Below are 22647 nucleotides of genomic sequence, written 5' to 3' on the forward strand. Positions count from 1 at the left end.
GAACACACTTCCTCACTAGTCCAACACATGAAAGCCACACGTCATAGCATCGACTTCAATGGCACCAAAACCCTAACCACTATAGAAAACCCCAGCTACAGAAATATTAGAGAAGCCATAGAGATTGAAAAACAACCTGAAAGCATGAATAGAAGAGTTGACTCCACCAGACTGTCAATTATCTGGAAGCCTGCACTCACAAACAAAAAAAATATCTACACCACAAGCCAAACAAACACCTGGGCACAAACAACACCCCCACTCCCGATACCTCCAGCCAAAGCACACCCCAGCCAGCCACCCAGATAAAATCTAGCTTCCTAATAAACAATAGCTGGCCATTCACCTGAAACCAAGCTGTGCTAAAAGCCCCCAATACATGAAACACGATGTTCCCAACCAATCAAGACAAAAAAACCGCTACAAACAGACAGAAGATATTAGAAATACCAATCAAGCAGAACACAGCAAACTCTAAGACCAATTAACACAGACCAAGACTCCCAACCAATCAGGATGAAGAAAAAACCATTCTAACAAAGCATGAGGCTAATACCAAATTTAAAACAGAAACAGCTGCGAAAGCCTGACACACAGATAAACCCAATACACAAGCCTGATGATGGCATATGAGATTCTGCCGGAACATCAGAAGAAGGGGACAATAGAGAAGGAGATGGCTGGATGGAGTCACTGAAGCAGCCGGCGTGAGCTTAAATAGACTTAGGGAGATGGTAGAAGACAGGAAGACTGCATGAATGTTACAATGGATCGGACATGACTTCACGACTAACAATAACAACAACTGGAATAATAAAGAGGAATGTTTATTGAGGCTGTTGTTAATGTATTTTTCCCCCTATTTGTTTCTGACCTTTTGGTTCATTTTGTCAGTTTTTTGATGTTTAATATTTAATTAATAAACATTGAGTTATATTTTTGTTATTAAGTGATATATGTGCTTGTTTTCATATGGATTTAGAGATTGAATGGGTATGTGTGCCAGGTGCAACTAAATTAGAAAATGTCCAGGAAGTTTTTCATGCAATTCCTCACCAAAAAGAGAGCAATTGCAGTAGAGAAATTGCTCCTATGTTAACATTTTGATCTTCATTCATTCATTTTTATAATAGAAAAGCAGTTACAGTTTGCAACATTCCTTCCTAATTCCAAAAATGAAATGGAGATACTTGAAAGAGGGATTCGTTAATCTGCATGTTAACAAAAGAATTGCAAAAACAACATAAAGATATCCCAAGTTCATTATAAAGTTTCTTAGGGGATGCATAAACACCAAAGAGTAATTTCTAGTTTTGGGGGAAAAGCTTTAAAAGTGAACAAACTTAAGTGACAGACTAAAGCAAGGCTGTCAAACTTGCAGCCTATGGACTGAATGTGTCATGCATAGGCCACACCCACATCCAGTTTAGTGAGAGGGAAAAAAGTCCTCATATGTCATGTGATGCCGCCGAAATTCCTGGATTAAAGGAAGAAAGTACAAATACTTCCCAGCTTCTGAAAGGGAGAAGGGATTACACATATTCCCATTCTTTTTCATGCAATTGTGTAAAGCAGATGCATCTGTTACTGAAAGAACTTTTAAAATAGTCTGCAGGAACATTCATTGGAAAGAAGTGTTAACAATACCAAGTGCCTCACATGCATGTAGAAAGGGGAAAATATCTGTTGTATGACGTTGTTGTTATCTCTCCTATAGATACATGATAATAATTTACCTTGATAAAGTACAGCAATAGAATAGAGATAAGCACATGACATTTCCATAATAGAATGTTGTGATGCTTATGACAAAATGAGAAATCAATTGGAAGGAACCCAATTAATCAGAAGGTAGACTTTAAATAGTGTCCGTAGAGTGCGTTCATCAAAAAGTTAGTGGTGGTGCTGTCTGACAAACAAAAAGATCTTTGAATTGTGTTAGACAGCATGAGAAAACATGGGTCCAATAAGTGCCTGCTGTTAAAAGGCTGATTTGTTCCTTGTCATGGATCATTAGGAAAGGAATAAAAAACAAAACTGCCAATATTGTATCATAATACCTTCATAAAAATCAATGGTGTGTCTATACTTGGAATACTATCTATGGTTTTGGTAGCTGCACTTCAAAAATAATATTATAACATTGGAAGAAATGTAGAAAAGGATAAATATAGTGATGTAATTAAAGAAATCCATTCCTTTGTCATAGCAGGCTACATCTGGAATTCTTTTAAATTAACAAAGTTCGAACTGTGTATAGAGAAAAAAAAGAAAAGATGGAAGTGACATAAAGATTCAACCTCAGTCAACATAAATGGTTAAGATTTAAGATAGACATAACGGGTCCTTCACCCCAAACATAGTTAAATATAGATTTCATTCTTATGTGAAACACTTGGATGGCTTTAAAGAAGAACAGATATTTACCTTAGATTATCATGACTGCTATAACAATAAAAATGTCTTATCTCTTTTACCCAAAGCTATATGCCTAGAAATGCTGCCTCTAGAGGCCAACTGGAAGAAAACTGTACAACAAGGAGCCTTGGTGGCACAGTGGTTAGTGTGCAGTACTGCAGGCAAACTTTGTCCATTGCCAAGAATTCAATCCTGACTGATTCAAGATTTACTCAGCCTTCCATTCTTCTGAGGTTAGTAAAATGAGGACCCAGATTGTTGGGGGGGCAATATGCTGACTCTGTAAACTTCCTAGAGAGGGCTGAAAATCACAATGGAGCGGTGTATAAGTCTAAGTGCTATTGCTATTTTGAAGCTTGGACATTTGGAAAAAGGAGGCAGCCCATTATATGAGATGTAGTGTGATCAAGTATTGCATCACTTGCATCACAAATACATTAAATTATATAATTTGTGTTGGATGCCTCCCACAATTCAGATAAATTATATAGTATGTATCTTTTGCATAATCAAGTGAACATAAGTCCGATGTTATGAATACTTGCAGGCTATCTAGAAGTATTATGCTGACTACCATGTGACTGGAACCCTGGACCTGGTAGGTCTTGGACTTGATAGTTGTAAAGATATACAAAAACATCCATAAAGGTGGTCTTATAGATTATCATACAGATATCAGACAAAATCTTTGTGCTGAAAAAGAGGAGAGAGTAAAAAAGAAACTAAAGATTGTCCAACCTTGTTTATCTTAAGAGGGAGAGAGGTTATGCTAGGCTTTCAATATTCTGCTATTATTCCTTTCAAAATAAAGCAAAGTTCTTTGTTCTGGTCTTTCCTGAAGGCTGTGAAAAGGCCAGGAGGCATTATTTCTTTTTGGGCAGACAGACACATTTAGCTTTAAGAGTTGTCAACATTCTAAAATGTAGAGTAAGATCAACACCGAATTCTCTTTGGTTTCAGTATAGATAAACAAACTCTCCAGTTATGCACATAATTATTATTTTTTCATTCCATCCTAAGGAAAATAAGCAGTTTTTCCAGAATCTGGAAGCTATATGTAAAGTTTTAGGAACTGCATATGACCCAAGTACATATTTTTTACTAGAAATGGCCTAATTCATCACACTTCCCTATACTTATCAGTATCAATATTAATATCAATTTTAAAATCTTCTATATCTATATTCTTAGTGATCCTTGTGAAAAAAATAATAACATTTTCCTGCAAAGTAGGAGAGTCCATTTTAATTTCCTTCCTACAATGGGAAAACAGTAAGTAGGATTGTCACTGCACTGTCTGAATGGCTGCTCTTCACTCATCATGGTCTATCAAAACAAAGCCTGGGCCCTTAACATATAATTTAGGACACACATAAAAATATTTTTCATCATTTACATTCTTGATTCTCATAATGCGTCCTGACTGTTAAGATTGTCCCCTGTGAACTGTGAATGGTGAATTGTCACCCTGACATTCTGGTAATTCTCACTCTCTTCAACCTTCTCAGGGATAATCTGCTACTTGTTCCCCATCTGTACCATACAAGGCAGTGGTCCTCAGCCTTTCCAGTTCTTGGGGCCAGGAGGGATAGATGCACGCATATGTCTGCCACTTTGACAAATGGAGTTTAGCTCATTAACCTGATGCTTACATGGCTCGGTTTCCAAGGTGGTTTTGGTTTCCAAGAACAGGTTTCACTTCCAACATGTACTTTCATGGAAGTAAATTTCTTGGAAATTATGGATTTCACTTCAAAACCAATCTTGAGTTATGTAAGTTCTTTATCAGGATATGGGCTTCATCTCAGCTACTTATATCAACAGGACCATCAAAAGCTTTTGTTTTGCCTGATTTTGATGAGGCTATGTCTTTTTCCCAGCAGTAAGTTAAACAAATGCAAATTTATGTTCCTACCTGCAGGACAGTTAAAGATGGTAGTTTAATATAAAGAAATGTGAAGTTTTTCAGTTATGAACACTAATGTCTCAACAAAAAGATGCTACATATCTCCACATGTCTTTCATGCACACATTCACACTCTACATACATACATTACATATATATTTTTTCTCAGTCCCAAAATATTATTTAACAAGTCACTGTAGATCACCATAAACAGGCTGGCTTAACATTAAAAGATTCATCAGAAAAACACATTTATTTGCACTTCCTTTAAAGTTTCAAAGATGGACTCTACTATTTCTCATTTCAGGAAAATGTAAGATACATGGTAGCTGTTCAGAATTGCTTTTCAGAGCAAGATGGGTGGTGCATAAATTTAATAAATGAAAAATAGAGGACTTCCTGACTGATCCACATGAAGAAGATTAAAGTGCTTACTTAAATTCTCCTCATTTTCCATGTTCGCTGCTGAAGGATTCAAATACTTCAGGGGTGCAATGAGAGTTGACAAAATGCTTCCCTTTTCTGTAAGGAGACAAAAGAACAGAACAAAACATAGTTATGAAATCTTGAGGTTATTCCCTCCCAAATCCTTGGAATTGGCCAAGGAAGTAAAGTTTATCTGTTATCAATTTTGTATTCATATCAAATTAATACTTAGCTTAAGACATAGAACTAACTTACCTTTATTATTAGCATTACTCATTTTTAGTGGAGAGGTGGTCAACCTACATTTATTTTGTTCCATTCATTTCTATTTAAACATCTGAGAAGGGAAATTGGGCTTCACAATCTGCTGTTCTAAAGAGAATTCTGCAAATGGCTCATGTAGATGGAATGTTAATTGCTAATCAGTTCTAGATTAACTAGAATTAAATGTTAAGGGCAGCAGAATAAACATTTGAGTGCCCAATTTTAGAAATTCTATACCCATGTTGTAATCTGCCTATCTTCCAATTACATCCTGAAGTATGTAATTCTTTCAGCCTACAATGCCTGCATTGCCACATCCTGAATAAATCCAATATTTGACTTGAATATAGTTGTGCTCCTAATTTATACAAGATTCAGTTTAAAAATCAGAGAATGATTCCTTACTGGTTATCAAGTGAAAGATTAACTCTCCACGTAAAAGCAAAGACAATTGACTTTATACCTGGTTTTCTTAAGCATTACTGTTATTGTTTTGGGACTATTTTAATCACCAGATCTATCTTCCAGGAATTGGTTTCCCATCCACATATTAAATAACATCATTAGTACTAATGGGTGGAGGGTTTGGAGATGTGTGAATGTGAATAAAAAAACCACATACTTACTAACACTGATGATATTACCTAGCTGGATAATAAATCATCTGCAAGAAAACAACTTAGCAAGAAAACAACAAGAAAACAACATCTGCAAGAAAACAACATGCTTGGGAGCACTAAGGATGTTGTGTGATAAAACTGAGAACTTGGCTTCCATACTCATATATACACAACAGGGCCCTGACTTTTACGCTATTCTGTTCTTGGGCTCCTGAGTACATTGGCCCCATGATAGCAACAGACAGTTTTGATATTTTCCTTAGTTGCTGTGTATTCTAATTTTTATATTTTGATGGGAATTTTTAAACATTTATTTTAAAGTTGTTCATTGTCCGGAGTCATTTGTTGAAAATAGGTAGTGCTTGACTTAAAACCATAATTGACCCCAAATTTCCATTGCTAAGCAAACTCACATTGTTAAGCGAGTTTGTTATATCTCACAACCTTTCTTGCTGCCCTTCTTAAGTGAATCACTGCATTTGTTAGTAACATGTTGGTTAAATAAATATGGCTTCCCCTCTGACTTTGCTTTATCAGAAGATTGCAAATAGTGATCACATGACCTGGAAACACTGCATCAATTATTAGTACATGCCAGTTGCCAAGCATCCAAAATTTGATCACATGACCACAGGGATCTGCAATGGTTGTAAATGTGAAAAACATTCATCAGTCACTTTTTTTTAGTGCCATTGTAACTTTGAATCATCACTAAATGAATGGTTATAAGTCACCTGTACATAAAACAATCTCATACAGGGGTTGGAACAGAGGTGGTATTCCGCAGGTTCTGACCAGTTCTGGAGAACTGGTAGTGGAAATTTTGAGTAGTTCAGAGAACTGGCAAATACCACCTCTGACTGTAGATTTTACAGTATCCTTCCCCTGCCACACCCACCAAGCCACATCCACAGAATCGGTAGTAAAAATATTTGAATCCCACCACTGGGTTGGAGAACTATACCAGTAGATTTTGCTTAATAACTGCTGTTCTTAAAGCATAGCTAGGGGAGCCATCTTAGTGTTACAAATACCTTTCTTTATGTCCTTTTGATTTAAAGAAATCAGGAATGGACAACATTTTACTTCCTTACTTAAACCATCATAAAGTTTTGGAAATAAGTATTCCTTTTTTTGCTTAGAAGCTAATGAGTGCAATTAATACTTGTGTTTTATATATTCTCTGATTTTTTCCAGCAAGGATTAGCAGATGGCAACTAGTAGTTTGCCACATAAGCCTTAGTTTTAGGGAATTACTTCCATTACCATCATACCCTAATTGATGGCTTTAAGCTATTTTGCATGTTGGAGATTTCTTAAATAGAATTGTTTTTTTTTAAAAGCAACATTGGTATCATATAAATTAGAAGTCACGTGCAATTCCAAAGAATTGATAATGTTTGGAAGGGAGAGAGGGAAAATGTTTCATTACTCTATTTTAGCAAATCTCAGTTTTCATCAGTTTTTCATATTGTGTGGAGAACAATTGGTCCTTGCAAAAATGTTACTTAAAAAAAAAGAAACTCATATTGAACATACAGTTATGAAATTAAATAACTTAATTGAGCTATTAGGGTAGTTCAATCTTCTCTTTCTCTCTCATTGGGTGGTACTTCAATTCTGTGAATTATTGGAATTGGACACTTCCAAGATATTGAAAGAATACCAAAGAGGAGGCTTACGCAAGAACAGTATCAAGCTGTTTCCTGCATCTTTATTTTCACTGCATTTACCAAATCTATTTCTGTAAATATTCAAGATTGTCAGTACCCCCATTTCTTTAACAAGTTAATCTTTTGATGTTGACCCAAAATTTGATAACATAAATAATACATGAATCCAGTAAACACATAGATGGCATCAGTAAATACTCAAACATAACAGTCAGAAATAACCAAAACTTTCTAAGGAAAATAGTGTCATATATCAGGGGTGTAAAACTTGCATTGTCATGGTGATGTCATGTGATGTATTGGGACTTTTCCCCCCTTCACTAAACTGGCCAGCACGTGGCACATTGGCCCGTGGGCTGTGAGTTTGACAGCCCTGTTGTTATGCCCCTGTCAGAGTCTGAATCCGAGGAGGAAGCCGAACAGCTGACAGGGAGTGGGAGTGTGGCTCCATTGGCTGTGGAGGAAACAGGGGAAGGGCAAAGTCTGGCTGGGCAGAGCAGGGAAGAGGTAGAACAAGGGAGAGGGAATTCAGCGGAAGACCCAGGCCCATCCCCTCTTCATCCTAGGGCACACAGGGAGGAACGGAGAAGAGAGCAACCTGGGTTGCATGGCTTATGGGGGAGGAAAGGGCCCTGATTCCCTTCATTAGCTACAGCTGGGAAAATAGTGTATAAAAAAGGTAAGCTGCATGCAGCAGGATGTTGGGAGCAAATGTGACTTTATCTTGTATCATCGTGGCTTATCTGCGTTCCTGGCGTCTTCCCAACTGTGTGAGTTTTGCCCTGCTTTCAAGTCTAAAATTCTTGTTCCTGCCCTGCCAAACTACTTACTACAGTTTGGCTTGTTTGGACTTTAAGTTACAGTTTGTGTGTACCTTGTTTTGGACTGAATTTTCTGAAGTCAAAGGCTGTTCCTGTGAGAGTTTTTCTCCAGTCAGAGGTAACTTGGACATTGGGGGCAAAGTTGGAGATAATAAAAGGACTTTCATTGCTTATCTGATGGTGTTGCATTTGTGCCACACCCTGGGTCATCACACATGTCATATATACATATATATGCTACAACTTTAAAAGCACAAGTATAATGACATGGGAAAATACCTGAACAAAGCTGAATACCATACATGTAAGTACCCGTGAAAACTTAAGAAAACATATATACATACATACATACATATATATGAATGAAACATATGAAAGCCACAGGTCATAGCATCGACTTCAATGGCACCAAAACCTTAGCTACTATAGAAAACCCCAGCTACAGAATCATCAGAGAAGCCATAGAGATTATAAAAAGACCTAATAGTATGAATAGATGACTCCACCATACTATCAATCATCTGGAAGCCTGCACTCACAAACAAAAAAATCTCTATACCACAATCCAAACAAACAGCTGGACACAAACAGACCCCCAATCCCTCCAACCCAAACACGCCCCAGCCAGCTACCCAAATAAAACCTAGCTTCCTAATAAACAATTGTCGGCCATTCACGAGAAACCAAGCTGCACTGAAAAACCCCCAATACACAAAACACAATGTTGCCAGCTAATCAAGAATACAGAAACTCGAAGATCAATAAACACAGACCTAGACTCCCAGCCAATCAGGATGAAGAAAAAACCATTCAAATAAAGCACAAAGTTAGCACCAAATTCAATCAGAAACGACTGCCAAAGCCTGACACACACGATTAAGAAAAAACCTAATACACAAGCCTGAGGATGGCAGATGAGATTCTGCCGAAACGTTGCTATAACTTTAAAAGCACAACTATTAAGATGTGTGAAAATACCCGAAGAAACCTAAATATCATGTGTGTGTGTGTGTGTGTGTGTGTGTGTGTGTGTGTGTGTGTGTGTATGTATTCCACCAGATGCATGAACATGAGAACAAATTCCCTCAAGAGAAGGGAATTCAGCTTTGGATCCACCATAAAAAAGGCTTCCCAGCTTCTAAATGACAGCCCATCTTAAAACTTGGAAGAAATTCTTAAGGGAAAAATTAGATTACTTTTAGCCACAGGTGTTCAGTAAGAGCTACAATAACGTCACATTCATCATGTCACCATCATGCAGATGTGAATTGCAATCCTTGACTTATGACTGGTCAAAGTTACGAGGAGCTTCTCCAGAGTTATTTATGACACAGCTTCAAAGTTATGATTGGTGGGTGCCTTCTCTCATCAGGTTCATGTAATTGTATTTTGGACGTTTGGCAACCAGTCTGGACTTATGAATGTTTGCAGAATCCCATGGCAAGGTAACTATGATTTTTAGCATTTCTTTGCCGGAAACTAGTGTTTCAGGCAAAAACAAACATTGGAAACAATGGGTTGATTCAATGACTATGGCATTCACTTAACGACTGCCACAACAAAATCAGGCATGATCACATGGTGACCTGCTTAATGACAGCCTAATCTTATAATGATGATAATTCCAGGCTCAATTACAGATGACTTACCTACCCTTGTCCCCTGCAGATATTTAATTCAAGAAGGCTATATGGTAATGAGTAGCTGTTGTGAGTGCTGTGTACTAATTAATTGACCAATTTAGTAATTTACTAACACTGGTAGAAACACTATACCGTTTTTTTTTTTTACTAATACTGACCAATTTCACTAAATAACAATAGCACTTATTAAGCTTCCTCTAAAAATAATCAGGACACATACTTTTTGGGGGAATGTATTTTTTATTGTTTGCAACTGTAAATATACAACGGTGCTGCCATTTTGGCATTACATATACCATACATACAAAAATATTGCTAAGCTATTAACTTTCATATTATTAATACAGTATTTACTTTTAGGTTCTATTCATTCTATTTCCACCTCCCCCCGACCTTCCCTTTTTTTTGTAGCCACTGATAAAACTTATTCCATGTTTCATAGTAAGCTGATACCCCTTTATTTTGCAATTCTAAGATTAACCTATCTAATTCTGCACAATCAGGATATATTCTCTGAACCAGAGTTGGGATTCTACCAGTTCTCACCTATTCAGTAGAACTGGCTGTTAACATTCTAAGCAGTTAAGAGAACCAGTTGTTAGAAGAAATTACTGGCCTAATCCTGTAAGGAAGGCAGGAAGGAAACATTCTGCTGTTGCTTACAGAAACTGCCTCTCCGTTAACCCTTATTACATTCTTGGCAGGACTAGACTTCCTGTCTTAGGAACTTCTCTGGACATTTCCCCCCCTCCTTTGCTGGTACTTTGCTTGTGTGGAGGGACCATTCAAAGTTAGAATGCACTGAAAAAAGTGACTTATGACCATTTTTCACACTTACGACTGTTGCAGCATCCCCACAGTCATGAGAGGCCAGGAGAAGAGATGCGTGCCTCGATGTGAGTGATATTGAGTTGGCCACGCCCAGCCAATAACATGACCACCAAGCCATACCCACCAACTAAGCCACACCCATAGAACCAGTTGTTCAAAAATTTGAATCCCACCTCTGCTTTGAACATTCATGTTTCTTTTTTTAAAGCATCAAACAAAGCCTTTAAGTCAATGGTGGTATTTTAGTGGTTTGGCCCGGTTCTCCTGAGCCAGTAGGCCGATGAGTAGCGAAGACCGAACTGTTCTTTCCGATGCTGTGCTATTGGGCCCACCTGCCCGCACAGGCTCCCATACTAACCTTTATTCCCTTTATTTTGAAGTGCACCTGCTTTGTGCAGCACAGCAGAGTGCCGCGCGGCAGCTGCTGAAGTGACAGCGAGAGTGCGGGACTGCAGGAGATGAGTCAGTAAGCCTCTCTGCCTGCGCAAAGTCCGTGTTTGGCACACATGTGTGCTCAAAGTGTGTGTGCACATGCAAAGCACGCTCACCAAGTCATGCCCACTGAACCGGTGGTTAAAATGTTTGAAATGCACCACTGCTGTAATATAAAAGTAAAAGTAGGATCAAAGCTTTTTAAAGTGTACACGAGGAAAAAAACACGTTATTGCTATGACCACTGGAATTGGATTGCTGAGAAATGCATAGTTAGATGTAATCCTCACTCAGGATGAAGGTGTCCATAAAATAATAATTACTCTAGGTATTTTATCTCTTTGTGTCCTGTGGCTGGGCAACAGAAGGGGAAAACACTTCTGAATTTAAATTTAATAGTTTCTAAATCTAATTTTAGTATCCTGAACCAGATTTCAGATTGATTTCCATGGAATCTAATAAAGAACCCCACGCATACTTTGCCTCTCTTATTGAAAATCCATCTCATGAATTAGAATTATTTTTCTTTTTTCCCCTTTAACTTGTTTCATTTTGCTGTTTATTAGAAGTAATGTAACATATTGTACTACATGCTATAAGTGGTGGTTCATTTTCAAGCTGACTTGGAGTGGGTGGTTAGGAAACGCTAAAGGACTAGTGGGATATGTTTATTGAAATGCCTATTTACATTCATTTGTAGAAATTGTTGCTCAAATGCACTTTTCAAATATGTAGTGGGTTGCTAAGAGCTGCAGGTTTAAAGCAATAATGTACCAGATGTGCAAACCTCAAAATCATTTCCCCATTAAGGTCAGCAGCCTACTTTCATGTAAAACTCAGTTATCTACAAAATTATCCCTTCTGAGTTTTCTAATAGTCTTGTAAGATTCTAATAGGACTAGAGTGGAAATACAGATATTACTTTTTCCCATGAATGAGAATTGACCTGAGATATTCTGCTGCCAGAGGCTTAGCAGTAATTTGTACTTCTCTTTGTCAAGATGCATATCTCAGCCTTTTTCAAGTTATTTTAATATTTGATTCAAAAATCTGACCCCTACTTTTTTTGACATTAAAAATACAGCACTACTGAATTAGATAACCAACAATTTATTGTCTTAAAAGATCAAATTGTATTTCTGACCTTGCTTTGCTCATTTGTTGCTGGAAAAGGACCCCTGATTTTCTTCATCAAACTTTCATTCAGTTCTAAATTCATTCAGCTCTGTAGAAGACTTGTCTCCAAAACGGACTTTGCATTGAGGTGGATAAAAATATGCGAGGATTCTATCAGTTAAAATTATAAGTTGAAATTTATAAAGAAAGTAGAAGATCAGTGAAGTTTAAAGTTTCTTTTTCCTTTGGCATATTCATTATAGAGAGATCTGAATGGAGTTAGGGTAACATCAAACCCTCCACAGTGAGCAAGATCAAGGAAACAAGAATGACTGAGATACCTGTAAGGCATATATAATCCTACTGAGTAAATATAGAATCTTGACAACCATAGAAGTAATTGTACAGCCACAGATATAATGAGTTAATTAAGTGGTGAAGCAACTTCTCCAGATATCTCAACAAGCAGTTTCAGGGAGAGAATTGCACCCATCTTGACAAAGTATAGATGTATCACTTTGCTTTGTAGAGCTTTTGGATTTTATTAATTCATTCTAGTCCATCAACCTTCTGTAAGTTTCTTCCTGGCATATCTGCAAATCTTGACTCTCCAGGCACTAACACGTTATTCTTGGAAAGAGTACTCAGCAAATGTTCACAGATCTCATTCAAATACATTAATGTCTTTAGTGCAGACTAGAATGAGCACAGAAGGCCTGCTTATTTTAATACACCAAAAGCAAAGCATCTTTCTACCATCTATCATCTATCTGTCTATCATCATCTCTCAAAGTTTAGGCCTTTTCCTTCTATATTTTTAAGACAACCGAAAGCCATTCCTTTTGCAGCCTTGAGACCGGGAAGTACCTATTCAATGTTGGCATAACCATTTTCCTTGGCCTGGGTTCTTTTTTATCAGTTTTATTTCCTGGCAGTCAAATGCTTCCCAGATGCTCTAAAGCAAGAAATGATGTCATAGAATCCTTACATTCCTTGAAATAGTGGCATCCATAATCATATTGCCTTGGATATTAGAAATAATATATTGCCATTTTAGGATTAGTTATTGGCCAGGCGTCTTCTGTCAGTGCATGTTTCAAGATCATCATTCTATTTTAAGCTTAAAAGAGACTGAAGATTATGGCATGCACTTCAGAAAGCTGTTATTGTTTTGTTCTTCAGGGATACAATTATATATAATCAGAACCTTATTAGAAAAGGTTATTTGTCTTCTAATTAATAGCATCTGCATCAATTGGTTTCCTACTACCTTATGCTTAAAATGACAGCTATGCTGCCATGTCAACTACCAAGTTGACAATATAAACTTGATGTGGAGCTTGCTTACAAATTGAAGTCTTGCTGAAATGTTGATTTATACAATGACACAAGTCAGCATTGTGGTACACACACTAATTAGATGCACTTTTATCTTATAGTAGATTCAGATTCAGCAGATGGCAAAAATTGGTCAACCTTGTCTAGACTCGGAAACTAAACAGTATTAAACCTGGTTAGTACTTGAATGGAAAACCATCAGGGAATTCTTGGGTTGTAGACCAAAAAAGTGGTGTTGCAAAACAATCCCAGAATAAACCGTTGTCAAGTCTTTTCCACATTGTTACAAACTACCCATATGTATTTACTAGCAGTTAATTTTGATTTGAGGACATTTTGTTTCTTTATTTTCAGAATGTTCAATATTTGACTTTATGGAAACAGAACATACATTTATGGTGTGATTATGCATAATAAAGAACTCCCTACCTAACACCTGAACAAGAACTCTATGGACAATCATATCATCCATGACTGTGTTGGCGAACGTCGGCACAGGAGCTGAAAAAGGTTTGCCACCCCGATCTATGACATATGTATAAAATATATGTAGGAAGGCAGGTGAAATTGAGATCCAAACACAAACATCACAACAACTTAAACTTTAATGCAATTCTTCTGTTTGTCTTTAGTTTTAAAATCTAAAAATCTAGAAAGGCAATACAATAAAAGCTGACTCTCTACTTCTTTTCTTTTGAAAGGTAAAGTAAATGATTAATGATTAAAGGCTCTCTATTTAATCCTGTATCTACCAGAAACTGGGTGAGATTTGATCTTCTCTTATAATGCATATTTAACCTTAATCCTCTCTAGCCTCTGCTTTATAGCATGAGTTGACCTTTTAGTGCTCATTTCATTCCAGGATTCTCTTACAGGCACAGAAAATTTGTACATTTTTAAACAAGGAAGGTAGAGGAGTTACATCTGTTCAATAACTCTGCTAAACAAATAATTCCCTCAACACTGTCCAACTATTACAAAGTCTGCACTACTATTACTGTTAATCTTTTCATCATTCCTTATCACCCATCCCCTCCCACTTGTGACTGTATGACAGCAACTTTGTCGCTTGTATCCGTACGATCTATATTGACTGTTTCCTAGTATGATTTGATTGCTTATTGTATCCTATGACTATTATTAAGTGTTGTACTTGATGATTCTTGATGAATGCATCTTTTCTTTTATGTACACTGAGAGCATCTGCATCAAGACAAATTCCTTGTGTGTCCAATCACACTTGGCCAATAAAGAATTCTATTCTTCCAAAAAGAAGTTTTATGTATTTATGTTTTGTGTTTTGTTTGTCTATGTTTGAATTAATAAAATGCTAGAAGAATGGTGGAAGAGAATAACGAAATTGTAAATAAGACAGATGGATACTATGAATATATACAATTCAAGGCAAAAGAAATATAATTGAACAGAAGGAAAGGGAGAAATAAAGAGAAGTTGGGAAAAGATATGAAGTTGAACAGATAAGGTAAATATACATATTAAACTGTGCTTGTATAAAAATGTGATAATTTGGAATTATCCTGTCTTTAAATAAGATGTTTTATTTGTTTTTCAGAGAAGATGCTCTATGCTATTATATTCTACGTTTTGTTTGTTTGTGTATTGCTTTTAAAAATTAATAAAATTTGTTAAAAAAAAAGAATTCTATTCTATTTTATAAGGTGAGAGCAGGATGACAATAGTTTTGGTTAGCCACTTTACATTAACAAGTAAAGCTTGGGTGAAAATGTCATTCTAAGTAAGGAGTGGGACACATGTTCAACCTAAGATGCTTAGTTATTTGCTTTGCATTCATATGGTTGCTGGGACAGAGTGAAGTCATCACTTTCTTCTTTGCAATAATTCTGTTGTAGACTGTACTGCTTTTCTTAAACCAGCAGTGAAGATAGGTTCATTGAGGCTGTAAGCAGAGGGTATCATCATACATAGACTTTCCACCACTCCCAGATCAAACCTACACCTGTCTGCTTATGTGCTCTTGTCTTTGTTATGCAGCAGAGCACATTAACTTCCAAGTTTAGTATTATTTATTTATTTATTTTATTTATATTGCCGCCTCTTCGCCCAATGGCGACTCGAGGCAGCTTGCTCAATGTAAAACCATATTTAAAACAAAAAATAAACATAAAAAACAATAAAAACTGACAAAAAGAATCAAAGTTAAGTACAATAGAACAAAATTTGGGAAAACAAAAAACAAAACAAAACAAAAAACAAAAATCAACTCACACACCCTGCCCCGATGACAGCAGGTCACACTAGCCATTTGATGGGCCCCATCCCTCTCTGGGTTCTCCAAGCCCGCTGGCAAACCAGGTCTGAAAAACCAGCCCTAATGGGTCAGGTAGATGTGACTGGCAAGAGATGTTTCCTCAGATAACCCATACCCAAGCCACGAAGGGCTTTAAAGGTGACAACCAGCACCTTGAATTGCACCCAGAAGCAAATCGGCAACCAATGCAGCTCCTGCAGGAGAGGTGATACATGTGCACACCGGGGTCTGCACAAAACCATGTGGGCCGCTGCATTTTGCACCAACTGGAGCTTCTGGATGCTCTTCAAGGGCAGCCCACATTTCAATAATCAAGAAGGGAAGTGACCAGGGCATGAGTGACTGTGAGTAAGGACCTATTATCCAACTATCATTATCAAAGCATAATGGGCCAGCCATGGATGCAGAAGAGAAGGAGGCCGATTCAAACAAGATGTACTTCTTATTGCTGGAAATTAGAATTTTGGAAAAAGGAGGAAAACATAATTGAATTATACAGTATTTGGACTAGGACAGTGCACTGTAATAGAAGAACATTTTATCAATTTCTGCCAATCAAACTATTTACTCAGTCATCAATGATTGATAGGGAAGCAGAAGAACTGTAAAGTGAAATTAAAGAATCTGTAAAGTCTTCATATAAAATAGACTGCAGAAAATCAAGAAACAAAGAGATGTCAAATCAAATAGTGGAAATTGTCAAGAAGAGAGGAGGAGTCAAGGTCAAGAATCATAAAGATCTCAGGTGAGAAGAAAGAAGAATTTATTAAAAAGAATTTCAGAAGTGACCAGAAAGAGACAACAGTTGTATGAAAACTGTAAAGACACTGAAGGTAAAAACAGAAAGAAAAACAAGGAAAGTATTCCATAACTCTTTGAACTGGGAAGGAGTCTGTACCCACAAAGATCAAAGATGAGTAGACCAGGAATTTTTGTGTGACACTCTATGGGCAAAGTTGGACTTTGAAGAAGCAGGATAGAAAGAGTACTGACATTTTTGAGCTTAGAAAAATTCATGGGAATACTATGGACAGTCAAGAAAACAAATAAACGTATTACAAAACAGATCTATCCAGAATTCTTATATGAGATAAGTGATCAAACACAAATTATCTTATTTTTGCTGCATTATGCAAAGACCTAGATTTCTTGAAAACTCTATAATACTGGAAAGGATGGAAGAAAAGAGAAAAAGAGGACGAATAGCAGCAATGTGATGACTTCAATTATTGCTGTAATAGGTGTACCAGCAGAAGATCCAAAGAACAGGGTTAGAGACTGATCAGACATAATAATAAGCTGTCTGCATTTTTGTCCCTTTACACGGTTCCAAAATTCATCTTGAGTGTAATCAAAGTTAATATATTTTCATAAAGTGCTGGAGATTCTGCTGAATTCCAACTTTAAAAACCCAAACAACAGGACACACAGCTTGTTCCTAAAACAATCTGGATTACTTAGAGAATTTGAGGGCTGATGGGAGATTTAGATAAATAAAAAAATGCATAGAGGGTTGCCTCTCTATGGTTATTGAAGGTAATTGTTTTCTGAAGATTGTGATATTGTATGGCAAAATTCACGTCTTTAAAGAGAGAAAGAAAAAATTACTACCAAATGAGACAACATCACTAGTTGACAAATGCAGCCTTGAAACCGGTAGGTCCTTGTTTTTATATTAGAAAATTCAAATTAATTTAATTTTAAGTTAAAATAAAATAAAAATAGTCAAAAGTGCATACACAAATAAAAACATTATGCAACATATTTATACATATGACTATTGCAAAAGTAAGTATACAAATAAAACATGTGTGTGTGTGTGTGTGTGTGTTTTATTTGTATACTTACTTTTGCAATAGTCATGTGTATGTATATGGACTCTGTTATCAAATTCATGGATTGTAAGAAGCTTTATGCTATTTGTGCCACGATTTTTCCCTCTTGAGAACAATATTAATGTTATCGCATTTATGCCCCATTAAGGAACAGACCTAATGGGATGTTAATCAGATCCACCTTGGCCGCTCTTGCTTCCTTACAATTTTTGTATTTTCATCTAACTGAATCTAGCAGAGATAGAAAGTAAAAAGAAAACATATGGAAAAAGGAGTAGTCTAGGAAAGCAGAAGCTGAGAAGGTAACTGATACTGTGAGAACATTTAAAAAATGTAAGAAATGGGGACTGGATCACGTGGGAGGAGATGGATCAGAAGAATAACAGGAAAAAGACCCCAAAAGAAGGAGAAAGGCTGCAATAAAGGATGGATGAAGAGGACAGGTGTGTAGAGCAGCGGAAGTGATGAAGATACATCAAAATATAAATATCAGAAAAAAACAGTTGTCAATGCTGAATAACAATGATCTACAGATCTATAAACCAGTAAGGCTCAAACAGTAAGCCTTTTCAAAGCAGTGGAAGGAGACAACTTATTTTTAGCTTCCTTACTGAAATAACTATAAAGCCCAATAAAGCTTATAACAGTGCAGTAAATTAAATATGCTATTTTACACAAGCACTTACAAAGCACTCCTAAGTATCCAATAACTGTTTTCTTTATTCCCTTGTTAGCAGCTGACACTTTGGCAAAGGCTCAGGCATGCCGCTCGTTGATTTAGGGCATTGATTTTCGTTTGGCACACATCCTTTCATCTTCAGAAAAAACTGATTAGCTTAGCTGGAAAACAGTACTTAACTTCTTATTGTCTTTTTGGATTTTACTTGTCTCCCTTTGGAGGATGTCAGCAATAGCAGCTGGCTAGGAGAGACTTATCCGACTGAGAATCTCTTTTCTTCCTTAGAATACATGCAACCAGAAATCAACTCTTCATCAATAGAGAATCAATCATGCATTGTTTCCTTGGCTGCTCCATTACACATTCAGATCTTGGTCCTCCGGAGAACTTCCTTAAGATTAACTCCAAGGGAGGGTACTCAAATGATTACATTATCACTTAAGTTTAGGCTCAGAAACGCTTAACCATTAGAAAACAGTCATAAGCCCAAGATGTAAAAGGGATCTTACAGTAAACATATTGGATTCCCACTCTGACATTTTTCAACCCACAGTGTCGGGTTTCAACCTAGACAGAAGATTCTGCCATTTTCAAATGACTGGACCTTGTTGGTTATTGATTACTTAAGGCCACACAATCTGGAATTGAGGAGTGTTGGAAGAAATATCCTTCTGGGTTCAGTTCCAAGTGGGGAAGAAAGACACTGGAAATATGGTGACAGCTTGGAAAGATGGTTTAATGGTGGACAGGACCACATGGCTTGGAGCTCCAAAGTGAAAAGGATGATCACATACTACAAAATGTTGGGTGAAGGAAAAGAAGGGGAAAGATGCTGAGAGACCCCTAGTTTTATACCCTTTGTTGGGCCACACCTTAGTGTTTCCTGTTCTTGTGTAAGAAATGTATCCCATTGGCTGTCAGATTCCCAGGGGTGAGTTCTTAGCTAACTAACAAAGATAGGGGTGAGCTTCTACTTCTGATGTGAGTTTCTGCTTCTGAGTTTCTACTTCTCTTTCAGGGGAAATGTTCTGCTCTTTTAAAATATCCTAAAGTATTTCATTTTTCTAGGAGGGGGATGGGTTATAACTTCCAACAGGAGGATGGTGGTTGAACAGATACTGGATAATAACAGGCTGCCCTAATCTTAGCTTTTCCCCTCTGCTATATCCTTTGATTGGCTGGTCTTTTCTTACAAGACGAATAGTCCTTACTTCACTTTCTGCCTTTTTTTTTTTTTTTTGCTACTTAGATTTTTATATTTTCCTCCAGCTTGCCCAGGAGTGGCAGGACTTGCACTTAGCGCCATTATATTTTGATTCTATACATTATGCATAAATGCCAATAATTATGTTCCTCAAAAACTTCTACTGTGCTAATTCCAGGGACACGAGATTTCGTCGATTCAGTAATTAAAAATAAGCTTAGCAAAATTGCAAATACAGTGGAATCATTGATGCAATGAATATGAAATAAAAGCAATTTGGGTGTGATCTTATGTATTTCTTTACCTTTATATTTGTGTACTTGTTCCCCCATCCCTGAAACAAACGGAGGATGCAGAAAGACCATCTAGCATAATCAACACTACTGTTTCACAATGATATATTCAACCTTCCAAATCACTACCTATAATTGGCTGGGTCTAATCCACTTAAAGTGCTGATCATTACTGTAATTATACAGTTAGTGATCCTATTCACTAAGGCAGGGCTATGCTTCCAAGTGCATTGATTAAAATATGTGAGATTCTTATACATGGAAAAGCTAGAGAGTGAATTAATGCCAAGGAATTTGTCTTCTGCCAAATTACAGAGGAGCAGGGATTCCAGCCAGACCAGGGAACTACCCACACTTGTGACACAAACACACTCACTCACTTTTTAATATTCTGAGTTTTATATATGCTACCTGTTTATTACATTATTCTAAAGTAGCTTAGAATAAGAACCCATCCAACTAAACAATCGAATACATAAATAAAATCAACGCAGGAGTGAAGGTTTGCTGAAAATATTTTGAAAATTCAGCAGATTAGATAAAAGACAATTAGCTAGAAAGAAGTTTTAGAGAACCAAGAGAATTCTTAATCTCCCGCGTTAGATTAAGTGGGAAAATTCATGAAAAGAAAAGAAGTCCTTCAGAGATCTTCGCCTCAGACTGTTCTTGAGCTCTAGAAGTCTAAATCAACTTTAGGAATGGTGCACTGAATTTATTTCTCCAAATTAATAAATCACCTCCAAATCACCTTCAAGGAAGGGCATATCTGTCCTGCAATTACAGTAACTCATTGCAAACTGCAAGCTCTAAAATTAACTCTCTTCCAATGTCTTCTCTACTTTCCTCCCAGTTCCTTCCTTATTTAAATTTGCATTCTCATGTCTGAATATTCTCCTATTTGTACAAATATTCTCTTACCTATTGTTAACCCTTTATTTCCCAAACTCTCACATTCCTCCCCCCTCACTTCTATGCTGGCTTTGTTTAAAATAAAAAAAAGTATTTATAAGTAAGTGTATCAATCAATTAAGCAAGCTTCATGTTGACTTCTTTGTGCTCAACAAGATCATTCTCAGAGTTCTCTCACTCAACAGAGGACCCTGCTACTACCCTGAATCAGGAATGGGATGACCAAGGCAGAAATATGGATTTAATTCTTCCAAGTGCAGCCAGGGTTTTGATGTTACCCATGACTTTGCCTCAACATTTCAATGTCTCTACCAGCTCAAGACCTCATGACTAGCTTCCAGTGATTCCAATGGGATCTTCTTATTATGCAAGAGCTCCTTTGAATAAAGTATGCCATTAATTACCTTGACAAGGAGAAAAAAAATATATGACTTGTCTCATACATCTCTCTTTTTCAGTGCAAAGAAAGGTCATTTTACAAACTTAGGGGACTCTGCTGACAGAGGCTTCCCTCCAAGAGTTTAATTGGAATGATACCATCAATAATCCTTTGTGTGGATTTGTCCTTCCAGTACACACCATTGTCCGTTGTGAAATCTGGCAGGCTGGTTTTGCTGATAAAAGACTGACACAAGGGACCACTGCTTAGAGACAGCTCTAAGAATTCTGCTTTGCCTTTGGTAGCAGGGTAGGATAACCAAAACCTGTATTCATGCGTTGTGCTTCGCTAGATGATCCTCAGAGACTCCATGCAATTTTGTTATGAATGCCTTTAAAGGGAAGTGGATCTAACAGTGGATAATACAAAGACATTCTAATTGTTTTCTGATAGTTGCCTTGGCTGTGATTTCATGCTATCAGAAAAGAGGAGGAATGTTAGTTTTTCAAGCCAGACTTCCAACGTTTTAAAACTTCATTTTTCTGAGAAAGGATAACAGATAATAAACAGATAACTGATAATCAGAGTTGGAAGGGACCTTGTAGGTCATCTAGTCCAACCCGCTGCCCAAGCAGGAGACCCTACACCATTTCTGACAGATGGGAGTCCAATCTCTTCTTGAAAGTTTCAAGTGATGGCGCTCCCACAACTTCCGAGGAAAAGCTGTTCCATTGGTTGATTGTTCTCACTGTCAGAAAATTTCTCCTTATTTCCAGGTTAAATCTCTCCTTGTTCAGTTTCCATCAATTATTCCTTTTCTGCCCTTTGAGTACCTTGGAAAATAGCTTAACCCCTTCCTGTCTGTGGCAGTCCCTTAAATACTGGAATACTGCTATCCTGTCTCCCCTGGTCCTTCTCTTCACTTGACTAGCCATGCTCAATTCCTGTAACTGTTCTTCATATGTTTTAGTCTCCAGTCCCCTAATCATTGCGGTTACTCTTCTCTGTACTTTTTCTAGAGTTTCAACATCTTTTTTTACAGTGTGATGACCAAAACTGGATGCAGCACTCTAGGTATGGTCTTACTAAGGCTTTATAGAGTGGTATTAGTACCTCACTTGATCTCAATTGTATCCCTCTGTTAATGCAATTTAGAATTGCATTAGCCTTTTTGGTTGCTGAGACAGGAGATGCCCAGAAGATGTAGTTAGCCCCAAAAGGAACACAGAAGGACCTTTACTGAACAATTTTATTGTGATGTTTGTACTCTGGTTTGATTTCTTATTTGATTGATTACTTCACATTTAAATCCCTGGACCTTTGTCTGTGGACATGAGATAGCTACTGAAATATGTCTTTCCTATATATGAAAATATGGGCATCAATAAAGGCAATCCTGAAAATCTTACATGCGAATCTTAAACTTTCAAGAATTTTTGAAAATCTCATATGGGATCTCACTGAAGTCTCTCTAGATCAAATTGAACAAGACTGCAGAGTATTTCTAAGGAGGTTACCGATGATTTGAAATGATTGCCAGTCCTAAATTAATACAATATTTTAAAAAACA

At 37.0% G+C, this 22647-nt stretch overlaps 1 protein-coding gene across 5 annotated transcripts in view; it reads right to left on the bottom strand.

Annotated features, from left to right (window-relative positions):
- ADARB2 (adenosine deaminase RNA specific B2 (inactive)) overlaps positions 1-22647 on the bottom strand; it is a 489405-nt gene that overhangs the window by 143282 nt on the left and 323476 nt on the right. For all 5 annotated transcript variants that reach the window (XR_015740138.1, XR_015740136.1, XR_015740137.1 and 2 more), the window contains one exon: positions 4760-4846. Coding sequence is in view for 2 of the 5 variants with exons in the window: in XM_087916598.1 (XP_087772724.1) it covers positions 4760-4846 (87 nt within the window). In the remaining 3 variants the exon portion in view is untranslated. The remainder of the gene's footprint in view (positions 1-4759; positions 4847-22647) is intronic.

This window comes from Pseudonaja textilis, chromosome Z, assembly GCF_049901715.1.
Source record: "Pseudonaja textilis isolate UNSWEBS1 chromosome Z, rPseTex1.2, whole genome shotgun sequence".
Taxonomy (NCBI): domain Eukaryota; kingdom Metazoa; phylum Chordata; class Lepidosauria; order Squamata; family Elapidae; genus Pseudonaja; species Pseudonaja textilis.